Source organism: Monodelphis domestica, chromosome 1, assembly GCF_027887165.1.
Source record: "Monodelphis domestica isolate mMonDom1 chromosome 1, mMonDom1.pri, whole genome shotgun sequence".
Lineage (NCBI taxonomy): Eukaryota > Metazoa > Chordata > Mammalia > Didelphimorphia > Didelphidae > Monodelphis > Monodelphis domestica.
This window is the reverse complement of record NC_077227.1, coordinates 321,439,505-321,459,237: the sequence shown is the minus strand read 5'-3', so window position 1 is coordinate 321,459,237 and position 19,733 is coordinate 321,439,505. Positions and strand designations below refer to the sequence as shown.

The 19,733-nt window shown below is 35.3% G+C and overlaps 1 protein-coding gene across 20 annotated transcripts in view; it reads left to right on the top strand.

The window, feature by feature from the left end:
* Positions 1-19,733, top strand: part of WDR20 (WD repeat domain 20) — a 130,118-nt gene that overhangs the window by 62,386 nt on the left and 47,999 nt on the right. For 12 of the 20 annotated variants that reach the window (XM_056811235.1, XM_056811234.1, XM_056811233.1 and 9 more), the window contains exons 2-3: positions 6,281-6,463; positions 17,376-18,656. In XM_056811235.1, coding sequence (XP_056667213.1) covers positions 6,281-6,463; positions 17,376-18,656 — 1,464 coding nt within the window. The other 8 variants (XM_056811244.1, XM_056811243.1, XM_007473544.3 and 5 more) reach the window with 2 other exon arrangements.

Sequence of the window (19,733 nt, the reverse complement as noted above, 5' to 3'; positions counted from 1 at the left end):
CCTAAGTCTTTACCTCCTTGTAGAGAAATCAGTAACAACCCCTCCAGTTGCTAGATTTCTCTGAATGTCTTTACTTAATTGGTTTTTTAGCAATAGTTTGTCAGGTCTTTAGTGGTATTTTTAATTTTTGACCAAACTTTCCCTTGATCCTGTTTCACTGTAAGTTAACACGACTTACTGAAACCAATAGCTGCGCAGTATCTCTAATGGTCATTGAAGTTTGCCACAACTTTTAATGAATTAAAGTAAAAAAACACGATAAGAGAATAACAGAACAGTCATGTATAGCACAAAATCTAGGACAGAGTGACAGTGAACTCATAATTGTGACAGAATTAATACAATCCACTGTCTGTTTTAGATCAGACATATGTCAGCCTAGTGTGCACAGAAATGTACACATAACAACTGATGCCATAAAATGAAAATATTTCAAAAATATTTGTCCTTAGAAAATTCATATATCACTATAGATTCCCAATTTCCTTAAACATTCAGTTCAAAGTCTGTATCTTCTCTATGAAGCCTTTCCTCATTTTCCTGTTTGTGCCCTTCTTCTTCATACTTTAAAGTTACCTTACATTTATTTTGTACTTATTCCATGTATATCCTTCTATATGTACATGTCCTGTATATAATGTAAGCCCTTTGAAGGAAAGGGCTATTGAATTTTTTCTCTTGTTATCTCCAGAGCCTACGCCCTACCTGGAAAGTGTAGGACAAATTTAATATTTGTTTATTGCTGATAAAATAACTGTGAAGGAGGTGGGGATAATTACCATTTTATAAATTAGACAATCTGGCATATTCTTTGGAAAGAGCACAACATAGTAATGAAGGAGACCTTCTTTCATGGTATGGTCCTTGTCTCCTGACTGAGAACACTTGCCACTGAGTCTCAGTTGACCTTATCCTCAAATGAGGCTCTAATACTTTACCAACCCACCTCATACAATGGTTTTTAAGGAAAGTAAATTGCTATAAGAATGACATCTATTATAATGACGATAAAGCTGAATCTTAGAGATACTAAATTAATTGTCCAAAGTCATATTCCTTATTGGTGCTATGTTCAGGACTTGATCTCAAGTCTTTTGATTCTCTTACTTGAATGCTTTTTGCAGGAGGAGAAGATATCCAAGAGAAGGAAAACTGACATCTATTTTTGTCCCTCCACCCCCCCCCCCCAAATAATTTTTATATTTTTTATTGTATACTATTAGGACAGATTAGAACATTGAGTCTTTGACAATGTAATCCAAGTATAACAGATAGGAATCAGTAGGTTCTTATCTTTGGAACGGATTTTTTTAAAAAATTATAATAAATCTTTGGCATCTTTTAAAAATTAATACTTTAAGTGACACATTCTGCTACATTTTCATATGAAACTGAGTCTTTTACAAAGGTCATAAAAAGTATATGTTATGTTTAATTTAACTGTCTAAAAACTACCATGCTTGTCTGTATCCCTTTGAGCTTGATTTTTTTAATGCTTCATTATGCTTGCTCATTTTTTTGGCCTGGCTATCACTATCTCTACCCTTGCTCCTCTTCCCATATTTCTCTCCACTCATGGGGGAAGGGAACACACACACACCGTCCCTTCTAACATGGAGATCTCAGAAATCATCTAATTCAGCCTCAATTCTTATTAGCATCCTGGCAATTAACTCCAAGGCCCTTGATCATCAGAAAAGCCTTTATCATAATTTTGTTAAACACGATTTGTTCTAGTGCTTTTCTTGTTCCCATTGCTTTAATTTGTAACATGAAGTGGTTTTCTTGCTCACTTTGTTCTGCTTAGCAAGTGTATCACACCTTAGATTTTTACATATCCTATCTTTTTTATAAGTGTTAGCTTGTTTTTTAATATATCTAATGCCTATTAAGCAAATTCTAGATGCAGCTATCTTGAACTGAGGAAATTGAGTGAAGAAGGGATTGTGTAGGTAGAACCAGCACAGGATTAGAAATGTTGTTGCCATTTTAGAGACAGATTGATTAAAAGACCTGAAGCTAAAAACAGTCCTTTAACAATAATTAACAAAAATTAATCTCTTCTCCTGTATTAGAAGCAAAGTTAATAATGGTGCTAAAATCAAAATACAAATTTCTATGACTGAAATCAACATTATTTACCTACTATATCAACAATTTTCTTTAAAATTCAGGCATGTGAATAATAAAACATTGAAATCTGTTAAAAATGGGAGTTTGATGTAGTCAACATAATGTCATTTATAAGTAGGAGGATGTAGAGAACCCTGCCATCCAAAGGGAATCTTGGACTGATAATTTCTGAATTTGCTTCATCTCAGTGCTGAATAATTTTGGCAAACATACATCTTTTTGTTTTTATGTTTTGCCTGATATTTATCATACGGTCATTGAAAAGGATTGTTTCTTGGAATCTTGAATTTTTTTTATATATGGATGGGAGACATCTTGTAAAATCTAATGTTTTTTCATATTCGACAAATAAATACAATAGGATCTTCTCTACAATCTTTCTGTTAATTTTAAGATTTTCAAGTTGTTGACTATTGTTTGTGAAGGACTATTACCCACTGTCTTACTTCAGGTTGTCCTCAATTGCATGTATTGGTGAAACTACTAAATATTTTGTCTAAATGTGAGAGTAGGCATATAGATTGATAGTCAGGAAAGTTTTCTGTGAGACACCTTTACCATCAGTAATTAAATGCAAAGTTTTCCCACTACTTAAGTACCTTCCTCTCTTTTCAGATATCTGGTACATTGATTGGTTTCTCAGTGTCTTCATAATTGTATCAACTTTAGCACAAATCTACCACCCCCCACCTCCACATAAATAAATAAAGGATTGCCAATCAAGCTCTTTTTCTTCTTAGTGCCATTTCTGCTTCCTCTTTAAAGCACCTCATAGACTGTGATGTCAAGGTCTAAATGTGATGATTTCACACAATCCTTAATCAAGAAAAGTATATTAAAATGTTTAAAATAAAAAATGGGGAAATCTACATAATTGATAATATATTTTAAAAGTCAAAAAATACTTGCCACCTACTGCACTCATGGGTCTTTCACTTCTGTATGGGGTGGGTTAGGATTGTCTTATATTTTCTTTGGAGTCATGCTTATTCTTTGTGATTTTGCCACATTCACTTTTACTTTTTAACGGTGGTTCTTTCTGTTTATATTGTTAGTCATTGTATATGTTGTTTTCTTGGGTCTGCTTACTTCTCTCTGAATTAGTTCATGAATATCTTTTCATACTTCCCTACTTTTTATAGCATTCTATTCAAGTGCCACAATTTGTTTAGCCATTTTCCATTCAGTGGGTATTTTACTTTGTTTCCAATTCTTTGCTATCACTAAAACTACTGCTCTACATATTTGAATATATATGGAGAATTTCAGTGAGTTCTTCAAGATCTAAATCTAGTAGCAAAATCTCAGGGTCAAAGGATATAGACATTTTAGTCACTTTTTTTGAATAATTCTAAGTTGCTTTCCTCTGTATTTGTTCTGATTCAAAGTTCTACTAAAAGTGAACTACTGTGCCTCTCTTCCCATAATCCTTTCATCTATCTTCCTAACTTTTTTCATCTTTGCCAATTTTCAGGATGTTATCTTACAGTTCTCACTCATCCAGTGACCTTGGGATGACTTTGCTTATTTGGAATTGCCAAGTTTCTTTAGAAACAGTTTTAGCCTTTACTACTTCTTTTTACTTTATGATATAATATTGCTCATCATAATTTACTACTTTTTGGTAGGATTTTTTAGACTGGGTCCATGTTGCCCTTAGAAGTCATCTCTCTTGATTTGGTAGAAAATTAAATGCTTGAAAACTTCCTGGGCTCTTTTGGACTCTGTGTGGCACGGATAACTGACATAGCAGTCTATATGCTTCATTTAATATTCATGAAGAATTAAGAAAACTGGATGAATGCCCACAGCATGTTGAGATTACAGAATTAAGATGTGAACAACAATCACTTAGGATTGAGAAGGCGTACATAGACAGGTTGAGAGCTCCATTTTTGAAGGAAGTACCCTTTGTTCACAGATCTATTGACATATTGAACAAATTATACCTGTAAACATTGTAAGATGTGGTAAAGCATGAATAATAATTTGGTGCTTTTTAATTCACAAAGCACTTTCTTCAAACCTTTCCTGTTACAAAGATAGGATAAGTATAATTACCTCATTTTGTAAATTAAGAAACCAAGAGAGATGAACTATTCTGTGGTTCTAATTTTTTTTTTCAAGTTATGCTTTGTCTTTCTCTTGATTGAGGAGTTAGCCCATATCTGTTTTGTAGAGAGTACTTTTTTTCTCTTTTTAAAAGGTTTTTATAGCATTGGATTACTTGTTTTTAAAAACCATACCTTTTGTCTTAGAATCAATACTAAATATCATTTCCAAGGCAGAAGTGTGGTAAGGGTAGGCAATTGGGGTTAAGTGATTTGCTTAGGGTCACACAGCTGGGAAGTGTGAGCTCATATTTGAACTCAAGCCCTCCTATCTCCAGGCCTGGATTTCCATCCACTGAGCAGCCTAGCTGTCCCTATTTCTTCTTGTTGTTGTTGTTTTTTATTTTTAAAAAATTTGTGTAATTCACTTGTGAGTCCATATGGTCTAAGTAGTTGGTTTTTTAAATGATAATTTATAAATAGTCTGTTCAATTTTTCTGATACTTTCTTCCTTCAATGCTCTGCTCTCACACCACTTCTTCCAGAACTGCTTGATATTTCCTTGTTACCATTCCCTATCCCAAGCTTTCTCTCCCACCATACACATTTCGTAGAGTACTTTATGCCTTCCTTTGCAACCTTGTAGGATACTTAACTTTCTTCAGGGCTTATTCCTCCTGATAGAATGTAAACTCTTAGTAGAAGGAGCTGATTCCTTTTGGTATTTACATTCTGATTACTGGGCACAGTTCCTTGGTCGTAGTATTCTATGAGTTTGATACACTTCAGTGTTTCTTTGGATTCATACTTGTTTAAATGGTAGGGACAAGATAGGTGGAATAATTAAATTTTAAAGGGAGTATTTGATTCTCCACACAAATATGTTTTGGGGGATCAGTACCATCATCTTTGTCTTCTAGGGTTTGCACATGAGAGGGCACTTAATAGATTTTTCCATGCATTTATTAAATGCAGACTGTGAAAATTGTGTTAGGCATTGAAGGAACAAAGGTAAGACCACAGGTAGCTTAATGGTTCTAGTAGTTGGATAAGAAGTGTACAACTGTTACAGAATTGTATAAAGTATAATTGTATAAATTGTATAAACAATTGCAGAACAAGTACTAAATGAGATCTTCAAGGTAGGAAGGTCTTTACTGACCACTTCAATTAAAGAAAGCTTCATGGGAGAGCTAGATTTTTAGTTGGGCTTTGAAAAATGGTAAAGATGAAAATAACCCATGCATGTAGAGAATTAACTCACCAAGTTTGAATTAGTGAAAGAAATTTTTGCAATATTTTGAACTCCGTAAGCATTTTTTGCTTAGGCTAATGTTAAAATGAATTCATTCTTTGAACACTCACTGACAAATAGTAGAGGAGCTCAGAATAGATTTAAAATTTGTAGCATGTAATTCACATTTAGATAATCAAAGTTGATCATATATTTTAAAAGTTTAAACTTTATGCAAATGATATCCTAGATATATATGGGGGGGGGGGGAGAACGACAGAATGAGAATGAATGAGAGAATATAAACTGGGGTAAATATTCCTGAGTAAAGGGAGCAGCTGGGTAGCTCAGTGGATTGAGAGCCAGGCCTAGAGATGGGAGGTCCTAGGTTCAAATCTGGCCTCAGCCACTTCCTAGCCGTGTGACCCTGGGCAAGTCACTTGACCCCCATTGCCTAGCCCTTACCACTCTTCTGCCTTGGAACCAATACACAGTATTGACTCCAAGACAGAAGGTAAAAAATATATATTACTGAGTAAAATGTGTAGACAGGGTGGTGTCTCAGTGACCTCAAACACTTCACCCTGGGCAAGTCACTTAATCCCACTCACCTAACCCATATCACTCTATAGCCTTGGAACCAACACTTGCTTCTAAGGCAGAAGGTAAGGATTTTTAAAAGAAGAAAAATCTTGCAGAATTTTAGAGGGCAAGGACCATTCTTTTAATTATCTTTCACTTTTAGGCCTACAGAGTGTTTTGCACATTGCAATCACTTAATAAATATTAGTTGACTATTGTAACTTGACAGTTGCACTTCAATTTGATGTTTATCTTATGTGTTTTTCTTTGTCTTTCCCAGGCTGCTGACTTGAGTAAACCAATAGATAAAAGGATATACAAAGGAACACAGCCTACGTGTCATGACTTCAACCATCTAACAGCCACAGCAGAAAGTGTCTCTCTACTGGTGGGCTTTTCTGCAGGCCAAGTGCAGCTCATAGACCCAATCAAAAAAGAAACTAGCAAACTATTTAATGAGGAAGTAAGTAACTACTCTCTATGTTTTAGCTTATAAGAACATCTTTAAAGAACTCATTCCTTTTTTTTTTTTTTGAGGGATCTCTTTATACTTTGTGAACTGATTTACCATAGAAATACCAACATTTATATTTTAAATTACATTCTTGAGTCGTGCCTATTTCTTGGTTAATGGTATTTTGTTTGTTTTTATGGGTCTCTTCAAGAAAAAAATATTCAGTTATCAGACATTCAAAATTCTTTTACTTAAGAAAATATTTGCTTAGAATATTGAAAATTGAAATTATTCATATTATTGGAAATTTTTATAGGATAATAAAGAATTTGATGACTTTTGCCTTAGGTTGTTTAAATGCTGTACCTTAGACTAGGCCCTCCCCCGAAAACACTGTTAACATATTGCTTTTGCCAAGGTTAGAAATTCTGGCAATTTTAATTAGATCACATGACAGAGCTATTACTAATATTATGACAATATGTTAAGTTGTGTTTTGAAAGGAATTAGATAGCTTGTGCAGACAATCCAGAAACATGTCTTAGGGCTCATGAATTATATAGTAGGCTGAGTTAGCAATCATATTTACTAATAATCTACAAGTTTTATGGAGGAATTATTTCAACTATTCTTGCCTTACCCCTGTCAGAAAAAGTTTGTACTTCTGATAGGGATTGGATTAGATGATCTCAAACATCTGTCCAACTCTAAGGTTTTATGAAATAGCATGATTATATATATTTTAACTATTTTACTTTCTTCTCTTTGCCCTTTTCACCTAGTTTCACTGCCAAATGAAAAAGTAAGGTAAGCTTGAGTGATGAAAAAAACCAGGAACCTCGTGTTTTCTATTTCCTGTTTCTGACACATGAGATGTGCACTGGCGAAGTCACTTAATTAAATCATGTTTTTTATTGCTTCTCTGGGGGAATAATAGGAGAGACAGTGATAATACTCTTATTTCATACTCCTTAGAAGAAAAGTACATTATCAATTAAGCTTTTTAAAAAATCCTTGTATATTTAAATATTTAATATGAAAACAATAAACATATTAATACACATACATTTATTATCCAGAATATATATTCTATTTCCCCAAAAAAGTAAAACACACACACACGTTTTAGGAAAAAACACTTTCTTGTTTAGGAGAAAGATTCCAATAAAAATAGCACTTTCAGTACTTTTTCTGTACAGTTTTTGTGGTACCTGGTATTCACCAATATTACAATCCTAATTCTATACTTCTTATATCCATTAATTAGCAATAAAGGTCAATCTTTAGATAGAGATAAAAATTTTTTTGTAGAGTGGCTCAACCTGACTCAGTTAAGAAAGCCTCATTGCCTGTGAAGAAAACATTGAATTAAAGAAACAGACTTTCTAGAAATGTGTAAAATATATTCAGTGGAGACATGACAAGTATCATTTCAAAAGCATCTTTGAGTTGTAATAGATTGTTTTGAATTTTAAATGATTTCATAGCAATAAGTAGAGTCATTAAGTACAACAGTGAGTAGAAAGAAACTGTAAAACTTCTTGATAAGTCTTATCTGGTGGTTGCTTCCTCGGTGAATTAAAGAGTTTCTTATTTTACCCTTAGAGAAAAATAAAGGATCTGTATAGTTAGGGATAAAGGTGCAGAGAGTTTTGAAGGGCAAAGAGATTAGATGAGTTTGGGTACAGTGACATATCCTTAAGAATAGGTCTTTATCAAGTAGACCCTTCTCTAGTCTAGAGTTGTTACTAAATTTCAATATTTATGCATGTAATTTTATAAATGTATTGCTAACATTTTATTTCACAAAGCACCTATTTGAACTGGACGTGTAGAAAAATCCTAGATAAGGACTTCAAACAATAGGTCCAAATTTGGATAAGAAAACTCCTCATCTATCAGTGCAGTTTATTTACCTTCACTGCAATTTATAGTTTTAGAAAATTGCCTGTAGTCCGTAGAGTTTAGGTGATTTTTTTCAAGTCTTATTCCAAGGCTAGTTCTCTCCACTATACCCTGCTGCCTCTACTTGAGACGTGACTCTTCAAAATTCCAGGTCTTTCCCTATAACAATGCCAGTTTGAGAGTTATAACTTAAGATGAAATATTTTATTTAGCTTTTATTACTATGAGTTACAGAATCAGCAAGGTGTTTCAAGATTGCTAAAAAAGTTCCTTTGCATTTTCATATCATAGATTTTTGTAGCTAGAAGGGACCTCAGAAGTCATCTAATCCAACCCAATTTAGAGCAGGGAGTCACTACCCAGGCAGTAAGTGGCAGAACCAGGATTCAAACCCAAAACTTGTGACTCCAAATCCAGGAATTTAAAGGCTTTATATTTTTTTAAGGTGCTTTCAAGTGTACCTTATTTGATTTTCACAAGAATCTTATGAGGTTGGTAGGACAAACGTATGTATGTGTATGTGCACATTTGCACACATACACATTATGCAGATGATGAAATTGAAGCGAAAGCAAGGAAATATCTTTAATTTAGAACTTCCTAGCCCAGTGGGAAATATAAAGCAGGACAGAAAATGGACTTGTGTGCTAGAAGAGCAGAGCTTAGCTTGAATGTTACCATTTATTAGTTCTACTTCTGAGTGCCTCTTAACTACATTCATTTTCTACCTTGCCTTATTAAACCTATTTACACTTGCCTGTCCACTTCCTTAACAGGCATCCCTGACTAAACTTATCACCTGCCTAAGTTGCCTATTAGACCTTGCCTGGCAGGTCATCTAGTCTTGACTCATTCTGCCAAAAGTCCCATTACCTATTAAAGCTCCGATAGAGTTATTTATTTTCCTTACAGTAGAATTTCTTGCATTTTAGAACAGGAATGTTTACACAGTCTATATAGAAAAGAATTTTGATCAGAGGAAAATAATTTATTTTACCCATAGACTAGTGAACATGTAACTGCTCTGTAATATTGGCTCATGCTCTCCCATCCACAGCCAGTAGATGTCACCCTTAGGTTGAACATCAGTCCTGACACCATTCTATCAGTAGGATTTGGCTACAAGGTTTGAAACTTGCCAACAGTTTGCATCATTAAGCCAACAACCCAACTAGCATAGTTCTAAACTTAGTGTCAAAAATAAGTCACAGGGCATTCAGTCTTTAACTAGATGAACTTTTCGGTTCCCCTGTGTGTATGTACATTGTACAATGTGTGTAAATTTCACCAAAAGACATCAGAAAGAAAACATCTTCTCTAAGGCCCTGGTGGAAGAATGTGGGCTCGTGATAGTCCTGACCAAGGAATTGAAGCAAATCTCAGAAGTGTTCCTTTCAGAGTTCTCGCTTTTCAAGAAAAAATGAAAAACTGACTTCCTTGCAAACCACCCTGGCCACAAACATGGGGTTTTTGCTTATGTCTCATAGGAATAGCCCTGCAAGGGATGCAGCTTGGTTCCCTTAAAATTTCCTCAACTTGTTTCTTGACTCTTCCATTTAGCTGAAGACACACTTGAAATTTTTTATTAGATGTTGACAAGTGGCATAGTAGTATCTCAAGAATGACATCTGCCTTATAGTATTACCCTCTAATTATTACCTTGGGCTTATTCCCTGGGAAACTGAGCAGCAAGGTTTAACTCAAGAATCCTCAAATAAGATAAACCTTTGGGGTCTTCCTTTCAGTTTTAAAAATGAGATGTTTTTCATGAAGATTTAAAAAAACTGAAAAGCAGCCAAAGAGATGCAGTTTTTTTTCTTGTTTTTGTTTTTACTATAGAGGAGGGGAAGGAGGTCAAAATTTTTTTTTCTTCTAAAATAAAAATCATTAAGCTGCTGGGGGAAAAAATCCATCACAGGACCTGCAGTCTTTCGTCAGGGGAACTTTTAGGCTCCCTTGTGTGTATGGATAAATTTTAGAATTCCATTTAGGGACTTAGATATTAGAATATGATCTAGAGTCAGGATTTAGATAAATGTCATTACACACACACACACACACACACACACACACACACACACACACACACACACACCCGCCTCCTAGAAAAGAGCTAAACATTATGACCTTATCAGTCATCATCATCAAATTATGACTTTCAGTTTTTAACTAATGCCAAACCAAAGGAACTCCTAAGTAGTACTTGATCCTTTCTCAGCATAGAAATTGTTATAGTCTGTTTTGGATATTTCAAAAGTACCTGAGAAATAGTGTGATCTTATAATGAATAGACCACTGTCTTCAGAATATGGAAGACCTGGATTCAATCTTACTTTCTGTGTACTAGTTATCTGATCCTGGGCAAGTCACTTAATTTCTCTCAGGGATTATAAACTGCAGAGCGGGGGCCAATTCAAATTAGGTGAAGGAATTTCCTTACTGTGATTTTCCTATGCCAATGAAATCACAGGCATAATCTCCCCCCCCCCCCCCAATACTTAATTTCTGTCTATAATTTTATCATAGTCTCAACCTCTGGAAAAATATCCATTCAACTTGTTGTAACAGCACACTTCTAGAAAAGGAAGTGACAGTCTGTGCCCTATGTTATTACAGCCTTGAACATGACTAAATGAATTTTACATAAAAAATGCTTTGGTATACAGTTTGTAAACAGTTGCTGGGTACACTATGTAATGTGATTCCTTAAAAAGATTACCTTTGAAGGACAGCAGTTTGTGATAAGTATGTATACTTTTATAACTCATTGTTGAGACATTATTTAACCTTTTACAACTGGCATTTGTTTATTTTGAGATAAAAGCTATAATTAGCAAAAAAATCCAATAGTGGCTAAAATCTCAAGCAACTGGCTTGGTAACTATAATATTTTGTAATAACTATAATTTAAAATATGAAAACACAGTAGCTATAGCATCTCATAGTTATTGTATTTATTCTAATTAATTTTTTATTGAAGGTTCTTGTGGTTTATTCCATATTTCCTAATCTCTTCTATCCACAATTGACCATTCTTTTAATAACCAAAAAAACCTATTATATTTTTAATCTTAGATTAATTGTACAAAAATTAGCATAGGGAAGAACAAACTGCCACACTGGCATATAAATTAACGATTAAAAGATCCTAGCATAATCTATGTGATCTATTGGGAGGGGGAATAGATCTATTTCCCCTTCTCTCCATTCTTAAGTTTTCATTATTTTTTTATTATTATTATTATTATTATTATATAATAGGAATAGTATTCCTAATTAAGCCGACTATAGTCTCTTTTCCTTTCTAATCCATCCTCCACATAGTTGCCAAAATAATCTTTCTTAGGCATAAGTCTAATTATTTCACTCCCTTGCTCAAAAACTTTGAGAGGCTTCATTGTTGATTATAGAATCAAATGTACTTCTTTCACTTGACATTTAAAACTTTAGATAATCTTATGTAATCTTATTACCTTTGTAATCATCTCATATTCTTCTCCTTTATGAAATTCTGTGTTCAAGACAGTCTTGATTTGATATTCCTACTTTCAGTTGAATATATTTACAACTAGCTGTTTCCCCTCCCCACACATACACATACACACCCTACTTTTATGTAAACTCTGCCTTTCAGAAATTTTTTTTTTTAAAGTTCAACCCAGATGCCACTCCTTTTCAACACTTGCCTGATTTCCCCTTCTTCCTCTTTCATGTCTACTTCTTACTGTTTTATATAGTTTTCCTTGGCACTTGCTGTTATCCCCTAGACTATAAACTTCTCTAAGCCAGAGATTCGTTTATTTTTTCCTTTTTTTTCCCCAGCATCTAACACAATGCCTTGCACATAGTAAATATACTCATAAGACGCAACAGGTAGCATAGTGGATAGAGTGCTGTGCTTACAATCAGGAAAATCTGAGTTCATATTTAGCCTTAAACACTTGCTAGTTCAGTGAAAGTCCACTTAAGTAGACAAGCCACTTAGAATTCTGTTGGCCTCAGTTTCTTCAACTATAAAATAAGGAGAGAAAATAATTGTATCTGCCTCATAGAGCTGTGAGAATCGAATGATATATTTCTAAAAAGCACTTAGCTCAGTGCCTGACCCACAGTAGGGGCTACATAAATGTTTATTTCCTTTTCCCTCTCCTTTCATGAAATTTAATTGAATTTTATATCTTTAGTAAGTTACTAACCTTTGAGTTCTTATAAAAGGACCCTTTGGTCCTTATAAAATTGTGATCCTTCATTACCCCCAGAGCCATTTAACTTTAAAAAAAAAAACCAAACATTTATGTACCATAAGTTTAGAGTAGATCTGACTTCTGCCCTCAAGGAGGGTTCAATTTAATGTAGTTATAGCATATAAAACAAATAATTAGATTATAAAATAATTAGGAAACTAAGTGGGAGAAGAAGGTCCCAGATGAGGTTCTAGGAAGAAAATGTTGCCTAGGAAAGTTCTAGGAAGAAAATGTACACCATAGATGGAAAAAAAGTAAGCTTCAACTATAACCTCAAGTTTGGGAACCTAAAAGATGATAGAGATACAAACATATTTAGCAAGGAGGGTTTCTACATGAAGTAGCTTTTTATTTTAATAATACAGTGATCCCTCACCTAGCATGCGAGTTACATTCCAGACATCCCCTGCAATGGGTGAAAATTCATGAAGTCACGGGAGAGCAAACAGACTGAGCCAGTCAGCACCCATGATACAGAACACAGTGCTGTGGTCAGTCATCTTTCATCAGCCAATAGTGTGCCATGTACAATCTTACGTTGGCAAACTTGTGCAAGTGGTAGTGGCATACTGCATTTCCATTGTGTGCAGTATGGTATTCATCTGCAAAATCTCATGATATAGTGAAAACTCTACCATACAGAATTAGATATATCTTTTTTTAAAACCCCATGATACAGCGAAGCCACAATAACTGAATTGTGATATAGCAAGGGAATACTGTAGCTTTTAAAGGCTATGTAGGAATTCAGTAGGCACTGAGGAAAGAGAAAACATCAGACAGAGAACAATAATGTGAGCAAGGCCCTGAAAAATTGAAAGACAGGTGTGGTTTGGCCTAAGTATATAATAATATACAGAAAGATTAATAATATAAAGCTGAGAAAGAGTGGGAAGGAACTTCAGAGGGTCTTAAATATCAAGCAGTAGGGAATTTCAGGAGGTTTTTGAGAAGAGGAGCAACATCATCATCATCATCATTGCACTTTAAGGTTTACAAAGCACTTTACAAATATTATCTCATTTGATCCTCGCAATAACTCTGGGAAGTAGATGTTGCTATTATCTCCATTTTATAGATGAGGAAATACAGATGGGAGCTAAGTGACTTGCCTCAGGTCACACAATCAGTAGTAAGCACCTGAAACTGAATTTGAGCTTAGGCCTTTCTAATTTGAGGTTCAGTGATTGGTTCACTGAACTACTTTTCTTTCCTACCAGAGAAGGAATAGTAAAAGAATTAGGAGAACCAGGAAAATATGGTGTTTCTAATATGAGGGAAGAAAAATATCCAGTAGGTAAGAATGGACTTTGGTATCAGAAGCTCCAGAGGGATCAAAGGGAATAAGGACTGAAGAATGACCTCTTGGATTGGTAATTAGAAGGCTAATGGTGACTTTTGAGAGTGGTTTCAGGTGACCAGGTAACCAAACTTTTAATGGATTGAATGGCAAATGAAGTGAGGCAATGGAGTCATCAGGTATGGACAGTTGCTACAAGGAGTTCAGCTCTGAAGGGGAAGAGAGGATAGTAATTGAATGAGTTGGAAAAGTTAAAGGGTTGCTTTAAGATAAAAATAAAAGGGGGCAGCTAGGTGACTCACTGGATTGAGAGCCAGGCCCAGAGATGGGAGGTCCTGGGTTCAAATTTGACCTCATACACTTCCTATCTGTGTGACCCTAGAAGTTTCACTTTACCCCAGTTGCCTAGCCCTTACCATTCTTCTGCCTTAGAACCAATACACAGTATTGATTCTAAGATGGAAGGTAAGAATTAAAAAATAAAAATAAAAACTGGGAAGACTTAATGTTCCTAAGTAGTTAAGAAAGGAGCCGGTGGAGAATGAAGACTGATAATAAAGTTAGGACTAGAAGTAGGGAAGAAGAATGATTACCATGCCGGTGAAACTTGGAAAAAAAGAGGAAATGGGATTGAGGAACAGGAGAGTTGGGAAATAAGTTTGAAATTTTCTGAAGAATGGAAAAAATACTAAGGCCATCATGTAATATGGCCTCATTAGTTCAGTGAAGTAGGAAGTTAAATGAGATGCTATAAATGAGGAAGAGGACAAGAGGAAAGAGACTGGGAACAGAAGTAGGAAATGAAGAAATTAATAAGGGTAGATTTGGATTGTTAGGTAGTGAGTGGTAAGGGCCAACTAAGGTTGTATAACATTATTGTGGTGAATAAAATCAGGTTTTGTAAATATTTTTTTCCCTTCCATTGATACTCAATAGCCCTAGAATAAGAATGGAGAGAATAAGTAATCAGGTTCTTCTAGGGATGAGGAATCAGGTTGAGAATGGTAAAGATTTGAGGATAAATAGGGCAGGAAAAAAGAGAAAAGTCATTCTTAAATAGGCCAATGGAGTCTAGTTATTGAGGGAGACATAGTAGAGCCAGAGAGAGTTATTGTTCATTCATTTCAGTCATGTCTGAATTTTCATGACCTTATTTGGGTTATTCTTGGCAAAGGTACTGGAGTGATTTGCCATTTCCTTTTCCAGTAGATTAAGGGAAACAGAGAAATGACTTGCACAGGGTCAAACAGCCAGGGAATATCTTCTAAGAAGACATTCCTCATCCAGGAAGATGAGTCTTCCTGATCCCAGACCTGGTACTCAACCCTCTATGCCACCTAGCTGCCCATGGAGAATTAAGATAAGGTTAAATTCTGATCAGAGGTAAATATAGGGAGCAGCTGGGTAGCTCAGTGGATTGAGAGCTAGGTCTAGAGATGGGAGGACCTGAGTTCAAATTTGACTTCAGACACTTCCTAGTTGTGTGACCTTAGAGAGAAGAATATAAATTGATAGTCTTCTCCCCCAACAGTGGCATCCCTCATGGCCTTTGGCATCAGGTACATTGGGCAGGCTCTGACTTGCTATGCCTTACCAAGTCCTATGAGAGGACCAATTTAGAGATAAATGAGTTACCTGAGAAGAGCTTCTGGAAGCAAATTTATTATTATTTTCTGCTGTTGTTTTCATTGTTATTCTTGCAAAAGTAAAAATGTCCATAATGATCACTTGAAGTAATAATAGAGTCAAATGACAGATACTACTTTTTTTTTTTCCAGGAGCTTTGAAGTAACATTTCCTAAAGGAAAAGTCAAACCTATTAGAAGTAATTGTGAAAACCCTTTGACTATTTTTATCTATCTACATTAACTTTTTCCCCCACTGAGCAATATTGAAACTGCCTGCTTATATTTTTATTTACTGCAAAAAGTAACATTACCAAATATTATAAGAAGACCCTATCCAGTGTTCATTGGCCCAGTGGCATTGGAAAATTCATATTTTCTTAAGCTAATTATTAACTGTCATATTTATTGTATGAATTTCTGTTGACGGATTTCTATCCTACATGTTGAGAATAAATATAATGGATCTTGATAGAAGGAAGCCTGTGGCATTTTAAGTCTTTTAAAAATGTTTTCTATTAAAAGATCTCAGTGTGGTGAAGACCAGTTGAACTTTGTCCAACATAAATCAATCTAAAACTTCCAACAGGAGTTCTAGGTTATGTAATATCTACTTTTCTTATTAGTTTTGTATTTTATTTTTCTTTATTCCTTTAAAAATGAATGATGTTATTCCTGTTGTGTTGTTTTCAGATGTAATTTTAAGTTTCTGTCCCCAAAGTATCACAAGTACTGAGTCAGAAGTGGCTCCATCCTTGCATTTCAAAGTCATGTTTAATGGCCTCAATTTCCTCATTGGTAAAATGAAAGGGTTGGAGTATGGTTTTCTCTAGTTTTTGCCATTCTATGAGTTTTTTTTATTAGTGCATAGGTTGATAATATGCATTCTTATTTCCATATTTTAAATTGAATTGTAGTTCAAACCTAATTTTGAAATGTATACATTGTTTCATAACTTTAGACCATCTGTTGGTAGACAACCTGCTATATAGATTGACTTTTCTCAGACTTCCTGCAGAATATATAATGAATGATCAGTTTAGAAATCTGCCTTGCCAGATTATTATTATTGGCAACTGGCATAATATCCCATTAATTAGTTTTAATAGCTAAAAAGAACTATTGAACAAGAAATTACTTAATCACAGTAAAAATGCAGACATTTATTTGAAAGGGTCAAAAGAATATCGTAGCCCATTAGTTTTAATTTCCAAAAAGACTTATTGAACAACAAATTACTTCTTCATCTTAGTGAAAATGTAGACAGACATTTATTTGAAAAGGTCAAAAGAACCAAAGCTCAAGGATCAGAGTGCTAACTTTACTCCAAGAACACAAGATTCTCAAGATGACATTTGTGAAATTCCAACCAGTTACAAGAATGTGTGGCTTGGAAATTGCTGGAGACTTGATGGGTCTCCTGATCAAAACAATTGACCTTAAGATTTGATTATTTTAAGAACTAGTGGCACAAAAGAGACAATAACATGTTTAGTGGTTACAATGTCAAAAGAAAAGGATAAGTCCTTTAGTCAGTAAGTAATGAATCTTTTGCACCGTTCCTCATGTTTTTGATGACAGAGTTGTTCAAAGTGGCTCCTTGCCATGTGAGGCAAGCGAGCTAAATTGTACTCTCTAATATATGTACTCAATAGTATAAAGCATAATAATGTCTGAATGAAGGATCTTAACCTAAGGGAAATGTTTCCCTGTTTGGAAGAGGAAAAACTCAAGTTTTGCCTTATTTTAGTATCAGAGCATCTTAAATGCATTTTCTTAATAGACAGTTTTGAAGTTTAAAATTTCCTCATTTTGATAGCCATTTGTTTTCTGCTTTATTTTCACAGAGACTAATAGACAAATCCAGAGTAACCTGTGTAAAATGGGTGCCAGGTTCGGAAAGCCTTTTCCTAGTAGCTCATTCCAGTGGTAATATGTACTTATATAATGTGGAACACACTTGTGGTACCACAGCTCCACACTACCAGCTACTTAAGCAAGGAGAAAACTTTGCAGTACACACTTGCAAGAGCAAGTCCACGAGAAACCCTCTCCTTAAGTGGACAGTGGGAGAAGGTGCCCTGAATGAGTTTGCTTTTTCCCCCGACGGGAAGTTCTTAGCATGTGTGAGCCAGGATGGCTTTCTCCGGGTGTTTAACTTTGATTCAGTGGAGTTGCACGGTACAATGAAAAGCTACTTTGGAGGACTACTATGTGTTTGTTGGAGCCCAGATGGAAAATATATTGTAACAGGTGGAGAGGATGACTTGGTGACAGTTTGGTCTTTTGTGGACTGTCGAGTAATAGCTAGAGGCCATGGACATAAATCATGGGTCAGTGTTGTAGCATTTGACCCATATACTACTAGTGTAGAAGAAAGTGACCCAATGGAATTTAGTGGCAGCGATGAGGATTTCCAAGACCTCCTTCATTTTGGCAGAGATCGAGCAAATAGTACGCAATCTAGGTTATCAAAAAGGAACTCTACAGATAGTCGCCCAGTAAGTGTTACATATAGGTTTGGCTCAGTAGGACAAGATACACAACTCTGTTTATGGGACCTTACAGAAGACATTCTTTTTCCCCACCAACCCCTCTCCAGAGCAAGGACACATACAAATGTCATGAATGCCACGAGTCCGCCTGCAGGAAGTGGTGGAACTAACCCAGGAAGCAATGGAAACAGCATCACAATGCCTGGAAATTCTGTGCCCCCGCCTCTTCCACGGTCCAACAGCCTTCCACACTCTGCGGTCTCAAATGCTGGCAGTAAAAGCAGCGTCCTAGACGGTGCCATTGCCTCTGGTGTCAGCAAATTCGCAACTCTTTCACTACATGACCGGAAAGAAAGACACCACGACAAAGATCACAAGCGAAATCATAGTATGGGACATATATCTAGCAAGAGTAGTGACAAACTGAACCTAGTTACTAAAACCAAAACGGACCCAGCTAAAACTTTGGGAACTTCTCTGTGCCCCCGAATGGAAGATGTTCCCTTATTAGAGCCTCTTATCTGTAAAAAGATAGCACATGAAAGACTGACTGTGTTAATTTTTCTTGAAGACTGTATAGTCACTGCTTGTCAGGAGGGATTTATTTGCACATGGGCAAGGCCTGGTAAAGTGGTAAGTTTTAATCCTTAATGCTGCATCAAGATCTAGAACTTGAATAGGTAGTGATTTTTTTCCCCCTTGTGGGAGGGATGGGGTATAAAATGAATGTTGAATGACACTTCTTTATGCTTAATGTAAAGCTAAATGCATCAGAGCCATAATTTTGGATACTGCATGCCATGTAATTCTGAATCATTTGACATCTCACCATAGTACATTAAAAAAGGAAAATATATACAAATTACCAGCCAAGACATCCTGTTGGGAGTACATAGAACCCTAAGGATCAGTTAGTGTTCCTATATTAGACTCTTGATTTTAGGAAAATCACAGCAATGTGGAAAAACAGTGATTTTAAAATGCTAAATTGAAAGTTTCTGCTTTGACTGAAGTAGTTTTGCTTAAACTCACTGACTAGGCTATTATGCACTTAATGAGAGAATGTGTGTTCATTTCAAAGTCACTAATTGTCATTTATAGTCAAATTTTTTTCAACTTGATCTTGAATGTGGTTTATGAATCTATCTAAAATTTAACTTTAGGAACAAAGCGTTGAGCAGTGTTGATATTCTTTTTACATTGTTATGGCAATCCATCCAAAGACAAGAGCCTTAATTTTTAAAACCCATCTTAGTCATTTTATGACAGAATTAAAGTTGTTTAATAAACATCTTTTCAAAGAAGCGGTTTGTAGCACTTTGCTTGAGATTCTGAATAGAGTGGTGGTCTAAGTATGCATCCTGTACTACTTAAGAGCCTGTATGGTGAAAGGAATCATAGACCCAAGGAAGTCTGGCAGTCATCAAAAGTGCCTCTTTGTCATATAAGCCAAGATAATTTGTACCCAGTACTCTGCTCTGGTGGGGGTCGGGGTGGGGGGTGGGAGGGTGGAACTGAGGGGAAAGGGAAAAGCAAGTATTTTTGGTAAAACTCCAGCATAGACTTAGAGGCCTCAGGCAAGCTTCTTAGCTTTGTTTTTATAAAAAATAATATACTCCCAAAGGCTTAAAAGTACTGACTTTGAACTTGTTTGGATTTTGCTTTTACACCCAAAGGCAACAGGCAGAATTTGAGGTCATTTGTGGTTTG